At 41.7% G+C, this 19,977-nt stretch overlaps 1 protein-coding gene across 1 annotated transcript in view; it reads right to left on the bottom strand.

Moving 5' to 3' along the window:
- The window catches only part of LOC147692378 (cytochrome P450 2G1-like), an 847,409-nt gene that overhangs the window by 741,742 nt on the left and 85,690 nt on the right, over nt 1–19,977 (bottom strand). The window contains exon 2 of the mRNA XM_086938602.1: nt 14,568–14,730. Within this exon, the coding sequence (XP_086794728.1) occupies nt 14,568–14,730 (163 nt within the window). The remainder of the gene's footprint in view (nt 1–14,567; nt 14,731–19,977) is intronic.

The following is a 19,977-nucleotide window of genomic DNA, read 5'->3' as shown; positions in this document are numbered from 1 at the left end:
CAGGTTAGAGACATCAACCGCACCCTAGGAGGTGGAGCCAGCATTGTGGAAGGCAGGCACAGCCCTATTCAAGGTTCAGGTGCAACTCTTCCCTCCCATCTAGATGCAGATCTCTCTATTCACCACTGGGCTGACACATCCTGTCTCTTGGAATCCCCCAGCCCTGTCACTCACAAAACGAGACAAAGAACAAGACAAGCAAATACCTACTTTCTAAAAGTGGTATTTGCAAACACAGAATATCAAACTCAACTTCACTAAAATATGTATTTTATTATTCTGAGTTCAGGAATACTAAACTCAAATTTCTACCATGTTCTCTGAGTCTTGTTAGGATTATAGGAATTAAATAATCTATCAGCCAATTCTGGCCTATGGAGAACAGGTATCCTTGCAATAGTGAAATCCGAAAATGGCTGTAATTCACTAGTAGGACATGCCACACATATCAGGGCTTGTCCTACCTTATACTTAAAATGCACCCTGCCCTTGGACCTACCATAGGGGTGACTGATATGATGAAAAGGGAATGTTTAGGTACTGGCAAGTGGGTGCACTTGCCCAGTCAGCATGACAGTACCAGGCTGCACGCAGGCTCTGCAATGGCAGACCTTAGACACACTTTACAAGGCTGCTTCTGTGGGTGGCACAACCAGTGCTGCAAGCCAACCAGCAGCATTTGGATTACACGCCCAGGGCACACTCAGTGCACTGTACTAGGGTCTGACAAGTAAACCAAACATCCAATTCTGGAATCACTAATCAATATATCAATTTACAACAGGGAGAGCATATGCACTTTAGCACTGATCAGCAGTGGTAAAGTGCCCAGAGTCATAAAATAGCCAACAACAGGTCAGAAAAAATAGAGGAGTTAAGGCAAAAAGTTCAGGGATGACCCTGCAAAAAAGGCCAAGCCCAACAGGGACTTAATCTCCCAACTTAAAACGGCCACAGGGCTCATTTACACAGTGGTGAAGGGAGGGGATGGGGCCTGAGGTGACGTGTGCAAACACGGCCTGTGGCTTGTTTTAATTTGGGGAAATAATTACCCTTCAATCCTGAGGGACCCTGGGGGCCAACTAGCCCACCAGGTTCTTCCAGTAAGCGCCACTGCGCTGCATTGCAGAGAGGTGGTCTAAGCCATGCCCCTTTTTACACCTCTCTGCAACGTAGCTCTGTGGCGCTTACTGGAGGTACCTAGTGGGCTAGTTGGACCCCAGGGACCCTCAGGATCCAAGGGGACTTCATCCCCCAACTTAAAACTCCCACAGGGCATATTTGCACACATGTCACCGCAGGATCCCCCCTCCCTTCACCCCGTGGCACGTTTAATTTAATTTAATTGCGGGTTTATATAGCGCTAGAATCGACTCCCGGAGGAGTATCTCCGCGCTTCGACCGCTGGGGAACCCGTCCTGGCTCACCCTGAGAGATGGTCCCTAATGGGTATCTCTAAGGTGCGACCAAGCATCCCCGGCGGTCTGGGGGGGCCGTTGTGAAGATGAGGCAAGCTAATGACCAGAGTTGCCGAGTGTGGTCCCTGACTAGAGTAGGCCCCAAAGCGAGAATTATCGAGTCCGCTGACCCTGGTCCACGACCCTGCCGCGTCGGGAATCGAACCCTGGTCCCGGGCCGTCCTCTGCTTACGGGTCTGCCGCCTTTAACCAGTGAGCCACACTTCTTCACGTTTTAGGAGGTAGTTTTAGTCCCCCTGCTATATTATGTACTAGGGCTTACAGAGGAGGTCATGCTAATCACAGGTTACGCATAGTGTTCCCTAGTGCATGAAGGTGTTTTCACTGTATTCTAAGTGTCTTTTAGCATACCACTGGCTCTAGGTCTGGTTAGTCAGAGTTACTTACCACCAGTACCCATCTGAAAAAGTTGTGGGCACATTATGATTTTGCAACAAGGCCTCTTTCTGTTCCTCTGTTGGTTCTTTCTGCACATGTCTTGCTTCTTCCTGCACTTTTCTTCGTCTTTGAGGACTTCTGTTGCTTCTTTAAATCTTTTTGTGCGATTTTTCTTCTTTGTTCACATGTCCTACCTCTGTAGGCATAGTTAGAAACTAGCATTTAAAAAACCTTTAAAATTCACATATAAAACCATAGGTTTCAGGCACGTTATAGATTAAAATTAACATTTAAAAAACCTTAGAAATTCATTGCGGGCACGCAAGTTATAGTTAGTTGAATTTACTATAACGGGGGAATTTCAATGGTTTTGTATAAAAGAAATGTCCAGCTAACTATAACGCCCCCGAAACCTATGGTTTTTTCAGTGAATTTCTAATTTTATTAAAATGCTAATTCCTAACTATAACGTGCCTGAAACCTATGGTTTTTTAAGTGAATATATATATATATATGTATATATATATATATTTACTGAAAAAAACATAGGTTTCACACCAGTTATAGTTAGCTGGAAATTTTACTGACATAAAACCATTGAAATTCCAACGTTATAGTTAGTTGGACTCACTATAACAAGCGTGCCTGCAATGCACTGCTGATGACGTCACATATTACATCACTCATGACATCGTCAGTGACATCACTCATGACATCACTGATGACACCAGCCAGTGAATGTGTGTCTTTCTTTAAAATTAATATGTTTAATATTTGTATTTGTAAAGATTGATGGAAGAATAAATGGTTAAATAAGTGTGTAAATGGATGTTTTAAAAAAAAAATGATTGGTTAACTGCTTTATTAAGTGTATTTTATTGAATACATATATTAGCGAGTAACATTTAAATATTGAAATATATGTATCAGTGTTTCACTTTGTGAATAAGTAGCTGCATGAGTTGGTGACTGACTCACTGTATGTGTTTTGAAGACAGCATATGTGCAGGACTTTATGGGTGGATGAGTGTGTATATGTGTGTGTTAATGAGTGTCTCACTATTGTGTTTTTTAGTGTTTTTTAGTAACGACATATATTTTATTCTAGTGTATGTGAGTTTTGATGTATATAAGTGAGTATATGTGAGAGTAAGAGATTGTAAGAGTTCCTGTTTAAATAAGTATATCTTTATATAAATAATTGTTTAAGAGAGTAAGTATGTGTAAGTTTCCTTAGAAGTAAAGAGGTAGTGTGTGTATAGTTTTATATGCAAATAAATGGATGTTCAATCATTTATTTGCATGTGTGAGTATGTGTGTGATTAACTTTTGGATGACTGTCGGTGTATAACAGGATGTATAGATGTATCACTACATATGATGAGTGAGTATATGTATGAGTGACTATATAGAATTGTTGGTAAATGGGTGGATGTGTATATAGATGGTGGAATTACTGAATTGGTTGTTGTAACTGGTATGGGTATCTCAATTTTTTTGAAAATGTTAGTTTCTATTTTTGAATATCTATTTCAAAGGTTACATTACACTAAAAGGAGGTCTGTCACTCTGTCACAAGGATGGTGTCATAAGTGATGTTATGAGTGATGTCACTGACGATGTCATGAGTGATGTAATATGTGACGTCATCAGCAGTGCATTGCAGGCGCGCTTGTTATAGTGACTCCAACTAACTATAACGTTGGAATTTCAATGGTTTTATGTCAGTAAAATTTCCAGCTAACTATAACTGGTGTGAAACCTATGTTTTTTTCTGTGAATTTAATGGGTTTTTTTTAAATGCTAATTCCTAACTATAACTGGTGTGAAACCTATGGTTTTTTCAGTGAATTTCATAGGTTTTTTAAATGCTAATTCATTACTATATATAAGGCCTCAAACCTATGAAATGTAATATTTTTATAATGAATCCTATATTGTATATTTATATAATATTTTTTTTTTTGCCCTGGAGCACTCCCGCTGCGCGTCCCGGTGAGTGCACCGGTAAGCGCATTTTTTTGTCGCGCCCGGGGCGCGCACCGGTGTGCGTCCCGTTAGCGCTATTGCCGCGAACAAAAACATCGTGACGTATCGCGTAGTCGCGTCCGCGTGATATGCACGGCGTAAGCGCACCTGGATGTACTCGAGTGAATACGATCGCGCAACATAAGCATCCGACGCGCTTACGTGACGCGCCCCGGGGGCGCGTAGCATAAGCGCGTCGGGTCATGTGACCTGAAAATACCACTTTTCATTGGTTCATAACAGTTTTGGTTTCAAAATGATGAAAGCCCGGGTCATGTGACCTGAAAATAACACTTTTCATTGGTTCAGGACAGTTTTTTTTTCCAAATGATGAAAGACCCCACCTTTTTTCCTTATTCTGACTTTGTCCTTTGACTGAGGAAGACCTGTTTGGAGATCTTTGTTAAAAAATGTTGTACTTTAAAATGGCTACAGTAGCAGTAGCAGCTAGAGCATCTGCACCACCACCACCAACACCACCACCAAGAGGACCACCACAACATCACATTGGTGGTCAGAAGAACAGGAGGAGGAGGAGGAGGAGGAGGAGGGGAGGAGGTGGCTGGAAGAAGACAATACCCCATATAAGCCAAGGCAGCACATTGTATGGGGGTTTTTTACTATCCCAGAGGGCAAGAAGAAAGTCAATGCGCCTAAGGTGACTTGCAAAATCTGTGACATTGAACTGTCAAGGGGGAACCCTAACAAAAAATATTCTTTTGGTAATAATACCATGATTAGGCACATGCAGCGCAAGCATCCGAACAACTATGCTGCCGCAGAGGTGAGAGAACTGGTCAGCAACCCTCCCCAATCTACACCCAGCACCTCCAAACGAAAACAACCCACTCCATCGGGACCAGAGACAAGGGAGACGATACCTTGCATACAACCACGGTTTGGTGAATTCAGGATCACATGTATTTTTTGTGGTAAGACCATCTCCTATGGTAAGCAGAGCATAAAGCTCATCCTCCTTGCTGGTGACAACCACAATTGCCCCAAAAAACCCTAATTTTTTCCTGTTTTTTTTTTTCTCCAGTTGAGCCATTTTCAATTCCCTGTTTTTTGTTTCTCCCCATAAAAACAACAAAAAAATATAAAATAGTTCATAAAAGCAAAAAAAAGTACAAAATGTTCAAAAAAACAATAAAAAAATATAAAACAACAAAAAGAAGAAAAAAACAGTTCTTTTTAGAACTACCTCCAATTTATAAAAAAAGGCTACATTTTTTGAAAACTCTATCATTTGTTTTTCCCCATGGTACGCTCCCCGGTCCGCTCCCCGGTGCGCGTACCGGGCGCTTCCCCCGCGCAAATAAAAAAAAAATTATTTTGCCCAGCGGGCCCTTTTATGGCCCTAACATCAAACCTAGGGGGTCAGGGGGGTCTACCCTGCCCCCTTTTGGTCATTTCCCCCTTTGTTTTTGCCACCTCTTGTGTCTCAATCCTACCGAGACACAAGATGGCGGCCGCTCCGGACGGTTTCGAATGTTTACAGACACCCGAGAGCCAATCAGCTTTCCGTGCGCACCTCACGTGGCGCGCCCGGTGCGCTCCCCGGTGCGCATACCGGGGCGCAGCCATAGATATATATATTTTTTTTAACCTAAATTACTCAAAATCCACTGGAGCACATATCTCGAGACATAGCAAAGGCACATCGGGCTACCATTCCCTACAATTTTGCCAAGTTTGGTGGAAATCCATTCAGCCGTTCGGGCTAAAAGTGAGGTCGACCGCCCTATGGAAATTAACATGGGGAAAACACAATTTGGGACCCCCCTTTTTTCTCGGCCCCCGCTTCATGAATCCCCCCCAAACTTTCAGGGAAGGACCAGAGCGCTGCGAGGCAAATTTGAGAAAATGTTCGGGCAGATTTCTCAACCGGCGCCAAAGTTATTCACAATAGAATGTTGAGATTTTGCATTGAAAATAATCCTAACAACTGGCGACCGCCAGTAGGTAATATATATATATATATATATATATATATATATATCGACAGGAACTCCGCAAAACCACCTCCAATCCCTCAGGACCGGCGAAGCAGGAGACAGACCACAGCTATTCAAGGTAGGTATTTTTATTTTTCCAGTTTTTCCCTTAACCAACCAACCATGACGCGTTTCGGGCTTTGCAGCCCTTGTTCACATGCAAGGATATATCTATACTACTATTATAAAGAGAGAACTTGCACCTTTTGGCAAGGTAAACTCGGAAACCACAGCGCCAATCCACACACCCAATACATTGTTGTAATCCTCAGGGTGTGTAGATGGACATAGGCTCCATAAAATAAAATTAAAACGTTAATTAAAAAATTAAAATTTAAAAACAAAGTAGTCCCTTGCAACTAGCGCCGGCCGCGACGTCTGCGTGAGGGGAGGAGCGGCCGGCGTTCACCGGAACCAGGAAGAGCAGCGCGATGTCAGAGTGAGAGGAGGAGCGGCGAGAAGCAGAACCAGGAAGAGCCGGAGGACAACAGCTCCGGTATGAGAGAACCGGAGGAGCAGTGGCAGCACGGGGAGGAGCCGGCGGGAAGCAGAGGAGCAGTGAGAGGTACGTTGCGGGGGGAGGGAGTCGGCTGCTGCACCGCCGTGTTGCTGAAGTCCGGGCGGGAGGCGGGAGGCGGGGGGCGGGAGGGAGTCGCGGGTGCACCGCCGTGTTGCTGAAGTCCAGGGCGGGAGTCGGGGGGCGGGAGGGAGTTCTGCCCTGGGATAATGCAGCCCGCAGCCCCCTTCTGCCCCAGGCAACGCTGGGGCGGGCTGCTAGTATATATATATATATTTATTTATTTATTTATTTTTTTGTGCACGAACTTCTGTTAGTGTGGGACTTAACCACAATGTCGCCAAATACTTCTCTTATTTTAGAAAAAGAAGCCACGGACACCCAAGGATGCTGTATCTGTTTACTTCATAACAGATGGTCTTCTACTGATGTGAGTCACCTTTACGGCTTGTTCACGGTACCGTGAACAAGCCGTAAAGGTGAAACGCGTCGGTGTGTGTGTGAGTTTATGGAATTATACATTTATATATAGTATTACATATTACTGGAGTATATATGATTTATTTTATATTAAATTTATATATTAAAATATTTAACATTGACAACTTTAAACTCTAGTTACGTTACAAATTGATATTGTTGTCTATTTTTGGATGACTAGTGTGAACTACATATATTTTCTAATATTTTTATATTTACCATTATAAGTATCAGAGCAAGTAGTTGAGGTAAACAATATTTTTAGCACAATATTTTTGTCAACGATATTTGTACCACAATATTGTGTCAGTGAACCAAGTACATGATGTTTCCTAGATCTTTGTATCTACATACAACGCGGGATGTTATTCCCTGATATTATGTTACTTAGGTAAAAGGAGCTTGTTACTTCATTATGAAGAACTCAGTCAACTCATCCTCAGTGAAATGAGGGATGGGGGCCCTTATCCTGTTAACTGCAGCAAAGCTGAAGTGTTTACCTTGCATATAGACAATGGCACAGGTGGTGCTGAGACAACCCAGAACATGCATTACAAAGTTACTGAAAGTTATAGGAAAATGCCAGGATATATCACATTGGTTATAGTGCCTATATTTGACTTTGACAGTATGACTTTTTAAACTTGCCTCCACGTTCGCATAAGGAAATACTGGTTCGGTTAATTTGCTGCCAACATCAGTCAAAGTAACATATGTGGCCATTTTTTCTTTCTTATTGATGTCTCACGCAGCTGAATTTGGAAGGAGCTTTAGCCTAGTCTTTGCGGAGACTACATCAAGACCACACATTGATATCAATGTCAAAGTATAAAACAGTTGTCTTCTCGCTGCCTGTTGAAAGCTGGAAAATAGTGACTCAAAAAGTACATTTAATCTCTGAACTACACGTCTGTGAAGCCATAAATTCTGGAAAGATTCAGAGTAAATTCCAGGTTCTCCCTAATGTGGAAACGGACTTGTCTCTTACAATGGGATATGCACTTAGAAGATGTTTACATTACTTTCATGTTGTCCTTCAAAGTTTTGTTTGCAAAGCACCTGCCTGCTATGTTAAGGGATTAATTATTGTTGAAATCATGGCTGGTATGCCATGAATAATGTATTGCATATTCTCTTTCATATGGGATTTAAGTGGAAGACCCTCTATGTCAGTGATTTAGTATTGGCCTTTTGGTCAAGCTAAACTTTTTGTTACAAACAGTCAGCCTCAGTCACTCCTTATAAGCGCAGGAATGAAAAAGTGCTTCATTTAGCTTGGTTTGATTTTAGGCCATCTCTAATGAGATTTCTCATATCCCATGCCCGTCTCACATAAAATAGAGGGGGTCTTGACCTCACACCTATGGGAATGCTGACTACACTACTGAAGGTTTGTGAAGAGAATGCATAGGCAACATAAATTGTCACAAAAAAAAGGATTTCCACAATTTATATCAATGTGAGAGTTTATCCATGCAGAGGCCTTATTTTAAGCCAGGCATCGGATTATTAGGAGATTGTGATGCAGTGTGAAAAATACTCATAAAGCCCTTGTTGCAAAGCAACACTGTACAAATCAAGCAGTCGCCCATGGTGTAAAGTTCAACCCTCCTGCTAATGCCTACAGGTGCCTTGTCAGGCTATAGAGTGCAGTGGTGCAGGACCATTTACACATCACAAATATGTCACAAATGCTTTACAGATACATGACATGAACGTGCACTTAGCATATGCTTCTTGTGTGGTTAAACGATTTAATGTAGGTGTTGCACTTGACATCATTTTTAAAGAGTGGGTTCACTGTAGGATTAGTGAATGTACTCATATTATGTGTTTTACCATAACTGATTAAGGTCTTAAGGGAAATCTAAATGAATCAAATCCATCCTTTTGAAGTAGATAATGCACTTACTTTAGAGATGAGATTCGCTTTTCATAATGTGTGCCTTAATACATGAAACAACACTTACTATTTAGATAACTGGATAAAAACATCCCCAGATAGGTAGAATGTGATTTCATATATGACAAGAAGTTACTGATGTAGCGCAAAATTAACTTCATTTGTAGAGGTGCATTATAATCACGAAGTAGTCCCCACCCTCATGTAATCCATTGTTGTATTAACCTGGGACAGCAGAACTTGAACTGTAATAATGTGAATTGTGCTCTGTGAGGGATATTTTCATGTAAACGTGAAAAGATTAACGTTGAATTCATATGTGTTTAGCTGAAAACATTAATCTGCAGAAATCGTATATGTAATCTTAATTGCATGTTTTAACAAGAAACCTTTGCAAGGTACAAAAGATAAAATTATGACACTTAATAAAATTGATAAAAATATGACACTTATTAGGCTTGATTAAAATAGAACCCTGGATCCAGTATTAAGAAGCACTCGCTCCCCCATATGCGTGTGCTCTTGTTGGTGCGCTGGAAACGATACCTTTAGGGCAGTTATGACCAAAGTTATATTTTGAGGCCCAAGGTGACCAGCCTATGTGCACATCCCTTTATTTATATCAATATACTTTGACAATATTAAAGGTGTTCATATGTCAGGGTGCCCGCAAGGCAGAATTGCCCCTTATTGTGGAGGACCTTGGATCTGCGCCTCTGGCGGTGAACAACCCCTCCCCCCTCTAGTTTTATTACTGCGCTGTCCATAAACCTCACCAGTGCTCAGAAGTGTGCATTCCGTGGGTTGAAACACGCCAATACAGCAGTTCTACATGATCTAACTTCCTTGTTGTTCCAGGCCCTCCGTAGGAGCGACCTTCTTTCTTTCAGAAGGCTTGGACACAGGCACAGTACATGAATTATATCTTCCCTATGGTTGCCACAGAGTCGACATAGCTCCGAAACTTGTTCCCTTTTCCATTTGGGAAGATGGCAGGGCAAGTTGATCACCCCCAATCTTAGACTTAAAAAACAGAGTTTGGTGCGTGTGTTAAAAGTACAAGTTAGGTAGCTCTGAGGTGTCAGCTGATTGTATGAAGTGAGGGTCATCCAGCCATGGCTTCTATTTGCAACACTAGCCTTGTCTTCCATTGAGGAGAGTTTTTTTGCAGTTATTTTTGCTATCCTTTTAAACTTGTTTTGGCTAACGTGTAGGTCCCATACATCGCTCAGACCTAGGGTGTTTAGCCCACTTAACAAATAGCGATGCCCCGATTGCCATTGATTTGTATTCAGATTGGACCATAGGTGTTCTGCTAAGCTGCTCTCTTTTGATGACCTCAGCTTGTGGCAGCACATTAGGAAATTCATCATTCTGTCTAATGTTTGCTTACAAATGCCCAGTTCCAGCCTAATTTGTGCCGGTGACGTAAAAGGTGGTAGCTGGAAGACTGTTCTAAAGATTTTTGCTACAATTGTGTCTAGTTGGGCGCTATCCAGACCTTTTAGCACCTCACTTCCATATGTTAAGGTTGGGATTAATTTTGTGTTTGCCACCTGGAGTGTAGGAGCGAATGTTGGGCAAAGTAGTTTCTTATGAATGAAATGAAATGAAATGAATTTGTACTTGTAAAGCGCACTGCTTCCCCAGCAAAGGGGCGTCCTGGCGCTGTACTCATACCGCTGTGGAACCCTTCCTGGCTTTTCCCTGTGAAATGTCCACTCCTGGGCACCCCCAAAGTAAAGCCAGGCATCCCAGCGCTGTTGGGGCCATTGTGGAGATTAAGCAAGCTATTGCCCCGAGTTGCAGAGTGGGACCCATGATTAGAATAGGCACCGAGGCGAGAATTATCAGGTCCAAGGAAGTTGAGCCCAAGACCCGCCGAGGCGGGAATTAAACCCTGGTCCCGGGCCAGACTTCTGCATCAGGGTCTGCTTCTCTAACCATTGAGCCACACTTATCCACACATGAATGGAGCTTCGAGCAAATGCTAACGTTGTTCCTTTCTTTTTTTGCTCTCCCAGGTGGCTTTTATATCTTCCATTGTTAAATAGGACTCCTAAATACTTTTGGCATTTAGATTCTTTGATGCTTTCCGAATGTAGGACCCATGCCAGCTTTTTAGGCCTTCCTGGGTGAACCGCCAAGATTTTTGTTTTCTTGGTGTTTATCTGAAGCTCGTTCTTGTTTGAGTATGTGGCAGTTGCATCCATGAGTCTTTGTAAGCCAATATTTGTATTACTTAGGAGGACCACGTCATCAGCATACAATAAATTAGACAGCTGTAATCTGCCTAGTTTGGGAGCATGAGAATTGACTGTGTTTATGGTTTCCGGGAGATCTGATAAAAATAGATTAAAAAGTGTAGGGGCCAAGACACATCCTTGTTTGAGTCCTTTTGTTGTAAAAATTGGTCGTGACAGTCTGGAACCGTCACCAATCTTAATCCTGACCCATGTATCCTGGTGCAGTAGCTGTAGGGCTCTCAATAAACCATATGGGATGTTCAGTGCGAGAAGCTTCTGCCATAGCTTGGCCCTATTGACTTTATCAATCGCTGAACTATAGTCTATAAACCCCTTATAAACCGGTCTGGTGCTGAGCTCCGCCTGATCTATCAGACACAATAGAGTCATAAGGTTAACCCCAGTGCCAGATCCACTTGTGAAGCCAGTTTGGTTTGGGGGAATTATTGAGTGTTCCCTGGCCCAGTCCCGCAGTGAATTCAGCAAAATCCCTACAAAGTACTTTGCTTCGTTATCAATGAGAGCGACTAACCGATAATTGCCTGGGGATTTTTTGTCCCCTTCTTTAAAAATTGGAACAAGAATCGAACCTCGCCAAGAGGGTGGAATGTTGTTTTTTGCTAAAATTTAAGCGAAAAGTGGAGCTAGTTTAGAATCCCAGAAGGCCGGATCCTCCTTGGACACAGCTGGAGGAATACCACCTGGTCCTGGGGCCCCATCATTCCGACCCTTTTTTATCTGCCTTTCAATTTGGTCCTACGGAACTGTGCTATACTCAAAGCAGTTGTCATGGTTTTGTCTCTCTGTTCCATTTTTTGTGATTGGACTTTTTTGAGAAGCCTTGTCCGTTATAAGCCCTTTGCGAAAGCGGTCTGAAAGTGAGGTCGACTCTGTCAAGGTGTTGCTGCCCTTTGTGCCGGTAGCCTGATTCGGAGTGTGGTCTTGTCGATCGTTGAAGTGTCTATGCAGAAAGAGGTACAACTCAGACTCCAGTATGTTTGACGTGAAAAGATTAACGCTGAATTCATATGTGTTTAGCTGAAAACATTCATCTGCAGAAATCGTATATGCAGCTGACAATTATTCACGTATTTGATGTGCTTATGTAATGTGTTAATTTAAGAGTGCTCAGTAAGTGTTCATTTTATCTGTAATTCCATAATGCCTGTGTGCTATTTCTTATGTTGGCCGATTTCTGTGGTCTTCAAATGCATTTTCCCTGGAAGCTCTCACATTAGATCTAACAATTGAATTTCATGTGCATGTTGGATTTGTTCTTTCTCACATTTCTTTTGCAAGTGGAAGACTCATCCTTGTTAGTTAGAATAATGTATTTGTTTTAGGAGGTAGGCTTAGGGAGAAGAGGATACATTGAGCGTTGATACTGATAATGGAGAACTGTTGCACTTTCACATCGGAATAAGCCCGGTAATCCAGGTCACCTAGCCAAAGCTTGTGAGCATCGCTGCCTAATTGAAAGTTACCTACGAGGAGGTGGCCTAACTGGATGGTGTGATGTTGCAAAGCACCATGGGATACTACCTGTGGTATTGATGTATTGTAAGTAGGGAAAGGGTACGGGGACACCTACCTTGCCTTAAGAGTGAGAGCATCTTAGAATGAGCTCTGCGGCTTTATGCAACTTGACCCAACTGATGTGAAGAGACTTCTTAGGAAGACTTCACAGTCTGACACCATAAATGATCTTGCCTTGGGGAAATGTTATATAGGGATGTCACGTTAGTGCTGGTGTAGGGACAGACTCATGCTTTTTACCCACAAACTTCTAATGAAGGGGAATCTGGATGTCTGCTCGAAAATCTTTTGTATCTTGATTCTCAAACTAAATATCTTGTGAATGTTGCACCTCCTTAACTTCATCCGCATATTTGGCTTTGTATTAGTTCCAATGTTTTTCTACACCCTCACTTTGAGTTGCTTGTATGTTCAGTTGTTCTTGACTTTGTAATAAACCAACTAAGCCTAATTGGGAGTCTGTGATTCTTAAGAGTCATGATAAATTGGAACCGAAATGATTGATATGCTAACGATTTCTCTCCGCCCTTACACTTTCATACTGATAAAAAGTCCTATTGACCTGAGGTTCCAGAGCGGGTCTAGAACATGGAAACTGGCTCCTTCAAATGTGTGCATTAATATTTCACATTTCTGATTTTAATGTAGTTCCTAGCCATACTGACGAGATTATTTTGAGACTTACTGAATTTTCCATGTGATGTGAATCTAATACACCAGAAACTTATATTCATTTTTGTTTAAATGTGCACACACATATTAAATGTGCACCATTGAGTTAATGCTAAAATCTGTTTTCCATTTTCTGCTAACTCGATATTTATTGCCGGTATTTACATGCCTTTTTAGCTGTAGATAGATACATTACTGTACTAGAAATAGAAGAAGACCCTGAGAAGAAGACCTTGATGAAGGAACATGGGGAACCAGAGCGTTAACAGAAAAGGACTACTGAGCAAATGTTGTAAAACCAACCTGCTCATGAGAAGGAGATGCAATGTGCATGTCCAGTGTGAGATGTTCCCCTGAAGTTGCAGTCTGCAACATGAGAAATGGGTGAGAACTGTAGCCTCTGATGATACGGTCAAATGGGGTGTAACGGAGTGGACTTTGTGTGTTATAATGTCATGTTCATACAATTGGAGATCAGATCCCTTTTGACATCCCTTCAGAAATTTTCCTCTGAATGCATAGAGCATTTTCCTTTGGACTCTGAGAGGTTCGCGCTTGGGCTAACACTTACTCTCTGACCCGTAGAAGACCCTTGACCAAGCTTTTGGTATGCTGACACCTTCTGTACTTATTTCTCCTTGCTTTGTTTTATTTCCTTTATGGAAATTCCTGATTTGACACTCTTCGATTTTTAGGAACCATCCCTTTAGCTGGAGGTCTATACTATATGCTTGTTACCATTCATGCCCTGAACACAAGTTGGCCAGACATAGGGGTGGTATACAGGGAGGCAAGATTTTCTGATTCTGGTCAGAATAACCCCATCAAAATCCCACTAATATTCATTTAAGCGCTAGGAACAGAAACAGCCTGCCTGCTTGGCCAGAATTACTTATTCTGTGAACTTTTGTTTTCTGAGCAATTGCTAAATGTGAATTAGGGGCAAGAGTATTTGATCTGCAAGGCTGGGGATTGGGAAGATATCAGGGCCATTTTCAGACTTGGATGCTGCCACGGAGGGCAAATAAATATGCGGCCATACTATAGTAGAGGATTTGCTAAGGGCTCGGCTAAATCTGTCTGTCCCGGTGTACCAGTGCCTTTATCAGGTGTGCATTTGCACTTATTAAAACAAATAACTCTGCACCTGATTATTTTGAGTAGAGAAACATCTGGGCCCTCAGAATAGACGAGGCCAAAGATACCTTCCAGAAAAAACACTGTGAATGATTCGTATTGAAGATCCTGGCAAAGAAGCAGTTTAGTCACTCACACTGAGATGATGTGCTATAGAGAAAATTAAATATCAGATTACTGAAGAATATTACTCACCAAAGCCCTTGAGGAAGTTGTCCACAATTGGTAGTTCTCCCCTTCCCTCAAAGTCCCCTCCTTGATCAATCAGAGCTTCTTTCACAGCCTCAAATCCACACAAGACCACCACCGGCCGTGGACCAAAATACACAGTGTAAACTGGTCCATACTTTTTTCTCAGCTGTATGGGAATTCAAAATCAAATCTTGGTCATTTGTGCAGATTTAACTCATTCCTTCATTCCTGAGTGTAGTAGTAGTAGTAGTAAATAACTTTTATTCGGTTTCCAAATTTAAAGGAACCTCAAAAAGTACACATGAAAATCAACATACATAGCTTAAAAAGAATAAAAAGTTCATTCCTGAAGATATAAAAAGATGAAAACTGTAAGAAAATTTTAAAACACGAGAGCTACAATTAATCTTGATTACAGCGGATTTTTACACAAGTTTTAAGAAACATAGCAATGCACTTAGCGTTAAATACTGATTCTAAGTGTTGTAACGCAAAAAGGGCAGGACGGCATCTTCTCAAACCCAGGGATAACAGTATAGGAATGATCCAACGTTTGTGAGGTGATTCATAAAGTTTGCAGAACAATGTTACATGAATAGTAGACTGTTCGGAAGTACCATCACAAGGACACAGGATAGATGGAATGGACCAATCTTGTCTCTTTGGAAATGCAACCAAACGAAAAAAGATATTGAACCTAAACCGAGTCAATAGGTATTTTTCATAAGTGGTCAAACAAAAGGTGAGATACGGTTGAATACCCTGAGTACATTGAATAGTTAAAATGTGCCGGTTTGAGACCTTGTTAATTTCTTTAGCTATGCGAATTTCCCTTAAATGTGACAAACATAACATTTTTAAAGACTTTCGAGTAATAGTGGACAAGATGGAAGGTTCTTTGAAATATGTAGGAAGGTCCAAGTCCTTAAAAAAGTTGTAAACAAAGGACAGCCACGGAATATCTGCCCAATTATCCATTCCTGAGTGTTTGGAGACTACCTAGGACCCAAGGTTGATCAAAACAAAAATAAATGCACAAGTGGAGGATGTATATGCACTGAAAATGGGAATGATGGATCATCAGCCACTTTTTTTACGGATGTTACGTATCTGTCAAATTCAAAATGGGTCCTTTAGTACTATACAAAAAGTTCTGAATTAGGATTTCTTTGTCATGAAGATTTTGCTTAACCAAATGGACATACATAGTTACATCTTAACCTTTGAACAGGATGATGACCATGTCTTGTTCAAAGGTTAAGATGTAACTATGTATGTCCATTTGGTTAAGCAAAATCTTCATGACAAAGAAATTCTAATTCAGAACTTTTTGTATAGTACTAAAGGACCAATTTTGAATTTGACAGATACGTAACATCCGTAAAAAAGTGGTAGGTTGATTTGCCACCCCCTGGGAATCGCAATTTAATAGTTATTAGTTGTTGTGCATCACAAATTGTGATTTCCTAACTGTGATTCTGTAAGAATAACAATTAGGAAATTGCATACTCTAAATTTTGTACATATGGCCCAAAGTTCCGATATGCTGCAACTAGCCCAGAAAATACTTTGAGACTGGTTGAACAGACAATGATACAGTATATTTTCAAAGTGGTATCCGAACATAGGGCCTCATTACAATGTCAGTCGGAAGCGCTCCGAATGGTATTTTGATTTTCCGAGCCCAAATTGGAAGCCATGTTTCCGACCGATCAGTCGGACTCCCTGAACCCGAGTTGGTCGGAAACAGTTCTGACACGGAGTCAGTCGGAATGCTTTCCGACCGATGTCGCAATGAGGCCCGTAGTCTATGTTGCCATGTCATAGTTATCAATTGACAGCATTAAGTATGCAGGTGGATGTTTGAGAAACAGTACTTACTGTGTGAGTTCCAAGGCATATGCTCTAGGAAGGAAAGTGTATATTGGGGAGTGGTATTGACAGTTTGTATAGTACTATGAGAAGTTCCTACGTGCATGCAGAAAAGTGCTCACCTGACTACTAATTCCAGATGCTGTCACAGGCAACCTGAATATCAGCTAAAATATGTCTCAGTACAGTTGCATTTGTGCTCTTTAATTTTGAGAAAATGGTAAATTAAATATACTACTTCCAGAGGACATCCCCTCCGATGGATTGGAATATCAGTGTCTCACTGGGATATCTAATCCTGCAATTCTTCATCAAAGGAGGACGAAAACTCATTCCTAAACCCACCCAAACTCCTTATGAAAATGCACACTCTATTACCCTTGCATAACAGTAGTATAGGCAATAAATGGTAATGGGTGAGCAGGAGTCTCACAATTTGTGGTATGACTAGAGCAGAAAACAAGATGTTACTGTGGCGTATGGCAAAACCAATCCGACAAATAGTTTTTTAAAAATGGGCATTGAGAACTGTAACTAGGATTCCATCTCCTAGCTCTACCCTACCCCACCTTTTCCACACCTTTATGACAAAAGAGAAATATCCCCTCTGAGCTAGCCCCTGCTATTCCTTTCATGAAAGTAGGTTCCTGGATGTCTGGGACCTTCCTGCTTCACAAAGACATTTTTCTTGTTTTTAAGAAGTTCATGATATACCAGAGCATTGTCGACACATTTCACACAAAGTGTTTACTTACAAAATGCAACGCACATTAAACCAGGTTTTTCAAAATTAAGGAACAATTGCACCTGTCAGATCAGCATGATGTGGTGGTAGTTTTCACTGTGAAGAGTTATAAATCACAATTACCAGTTGTATTTGTTAACCAACATGTTGCTCCGTGTCTGTGGTCAAACAAAACCAATATAAGGGTAAAAAGCAAATAAAGCATGAAAGGAAATGCCCCTTCTGTATGATCACAGCCAAGTTTGTGTACTGATATTGCTGTTATTTCAACTCTGTAGGGGCACTGAGTCCTGCTGAGACCCTTTAAATGTATATGTCTAATTGTCTCACCCACAACTGGAATAAGCTAACTTGCTCATAAGTCATTAATATATGGTATTAAGGACACCCAGGGCCTGTAAGCTAAAGTTTCTCTCATGGACTGCAGCACTCATTGTGCTATCACAAGTGTTACAAAACAAAGCATGACTCCCAGCCGCCTTTGCTGGCTGGCAGAGCAGTTTTAAACTGCTAACTCGATGTTGCCATTTAAAGTAATGACAAAGCCCAAACCCTATTATTTTAATATGTATAGGCCACCCCTTAAGGCAAGTCTAAGAAACTCTAAAGTAGGGTGCTGTATATTGAAAGGTTGGACATGTGTTTTTACATATCATGACAGTAAAAACCCCACAATGTCATTTTTACTGTAGAAAGATTAGAAGCTCCAATAGTGAGTATTCTTTTCTAATATAATCACTCTTCTATATCATTTGGCTACCCGTAAGCCTCCCAGCGCTGCCAATGCAGTGTGTAGTTATAGCTTAGCATTGGGAAAACATATATTTTCCTCTTAAAGCAGTCTCTCATCCCTCCTGTAGAAGACCAAATTCCTGGCCTCCCTGCAGATGTTTTGAACTTTAGAAAGCTGACACTTTGTTGTCCAAAGTTTTACAGTGACTGTTTACGGTTGCACACAACCTGTTGTCCTCGACAGCCATCAGCCCTCCTTGGGGAGATGTGAGTGACTGTCTGGAAGGAACACAAATAAATAATCCGCCAAGACAGGAGGTGTGACCTCCTCCTGGCAATAAGGCCTAACAGGGTTTGACCTCAAATGGTGAGTTTCAAAGGGGAAGTCACCTTTGAAGGGCAAATAGTAATCATACAATAGAGGTGCTTTTGTTTCAGCAGACAGGCTGGCATTTCATCGAAAGATGGAGAAGCCATTACCAAACAGTCTTTTTTGTGGGCGTATAGCACCCAGTTAGCCACACTTCTGCGATGGGCATACTGGGTTGCGATCCTCAATAGCTGCAACCAAGTCTGCTGAACCTGAGGGAATTGTCAGAGTGCAGTTTGGCCTCCTTAGCAAGGAAGTTGCTGCCAGTTAAAGGGAACCAATGGTTTCCCTGTAACCGAAGACTAGTAGCAACTAGTTCTCAGCTGGACTTCACCAGAACTTTGAGGGGCATCAAACCCTGTGGCCAAAGTCACCCCACCATGTCCGTGGATAGAGGAGTGAGCCCAGGAAGACCCCCAACACCTATTCAGCATCCATGAGCATTTTCAGCATCCTGCATCACTTGCATAGGGGCCACTCCATTGATGTCTATGTCAGTTCACCCATAGAGCCTGCAACTGGACCGGAACCTGAATTTACTGTGAGGTAACTGTTCTACCGAACATTATTGGTTCCCATGACTGGCTCACTGCTGGAGTTAATCACCACAAGAGTTCAGACATAGCTGTTTTAGAGTTACTTGTCATGGATAACAGTAAACCGCAAGTCGCCGTAGAGTACAATGATTTATTGCGCTAAGTGAAAATATTTGATTTGTTGTTTCTTTAAAAATTCATATCTCCGGAACACTCTAATGGATTTTTCATTGAGGTGTCTATTTCAAGATAAAAATATGGCCTATTTTTTATAAATGGGTGTTGTATTTTTATTGTATTGCAGTTTCTTCTTTTTCAGCTGTGTTGGTAGTCCTAAATGCTTTACACTTGTTCATTTGATAAAGCCTGACCGCTCTGAGCCATAGCCACCCAGGACTGAGCTAAGGTTTATCAAACAGACCTTATATGAACTTGTTGCTTTCTTAAACAGTGAGGTTGCATAACTACCCCACATAATAGCCATATTTCCTAACAACAAAAAAATACTTGGATTGGGAGGAACGAGCACAACATGTGCACACTCATTGTGTTTGTAGAATATCTAATATAGTCTACATCAGTAGTTTGCCATATCTCCTTTAAACTTGAGGGGTGAACACAAGGCCACTATGTAATTGTCAAACATTAATTGCAAACCTTCTTCATAACACATCATGTTCATAATTTTCTGGTCCTTTTACACAAATAAAAATTGGTGGGTGCACAAAGCTTTAAGGAGCAGGATGTTTCCATCATGAGGTGAGGCAAGGTGCGGAGGCTGGCTATTGCACCAGAGGAAGGCAGCGGCCTATCAGCAGAACTTGGCAGCAGTTTGCGCCTGCTGCAGCTCCCTCTAGCATGTGTACAGCTCTCCCTGCTCAGGTGCCGCGTCTTAGCTGATGGGGACAAATAGCACCGGCCGAGTGGCAGTGATATCCATTAAGCCAGTGGTCTCTAACCTGCCTGCCTCTTTCATGCTACACACTCCTTGAATTTGCAGGCTTAGCCTGCGATGGCGAAAGGCAGGAGTTAGACTAGGTGGGCTGGCGCATTGCCTTTGCACATCAAAGACTGCCTGTCAGGGTGTGGACTGTCCTAGAAAGAAGCTCTCCCTAAAGGAGCGCTACAGGTCCAGATAATATATACAACACACCTTTA

Source organism: Lissotriton vulgaris, chromosome 9 (genome assembly GCF_964263255.1).
Source record: "Lissotriton vulgaris chromosome 9, aLisVul1.2, whole genome shotgun sequence".
NCBI lineage: Eukaryota > Metazoa > Chordata > Amphibia > Caudata > Salamandridae > Lissotriton > Lissotriton vulgaris.
The sequence above is the reverse complement of the archived record's forward strand: the minus strand, read 5'-3'. Positions and strand labels throughout refer to the sequence as shown.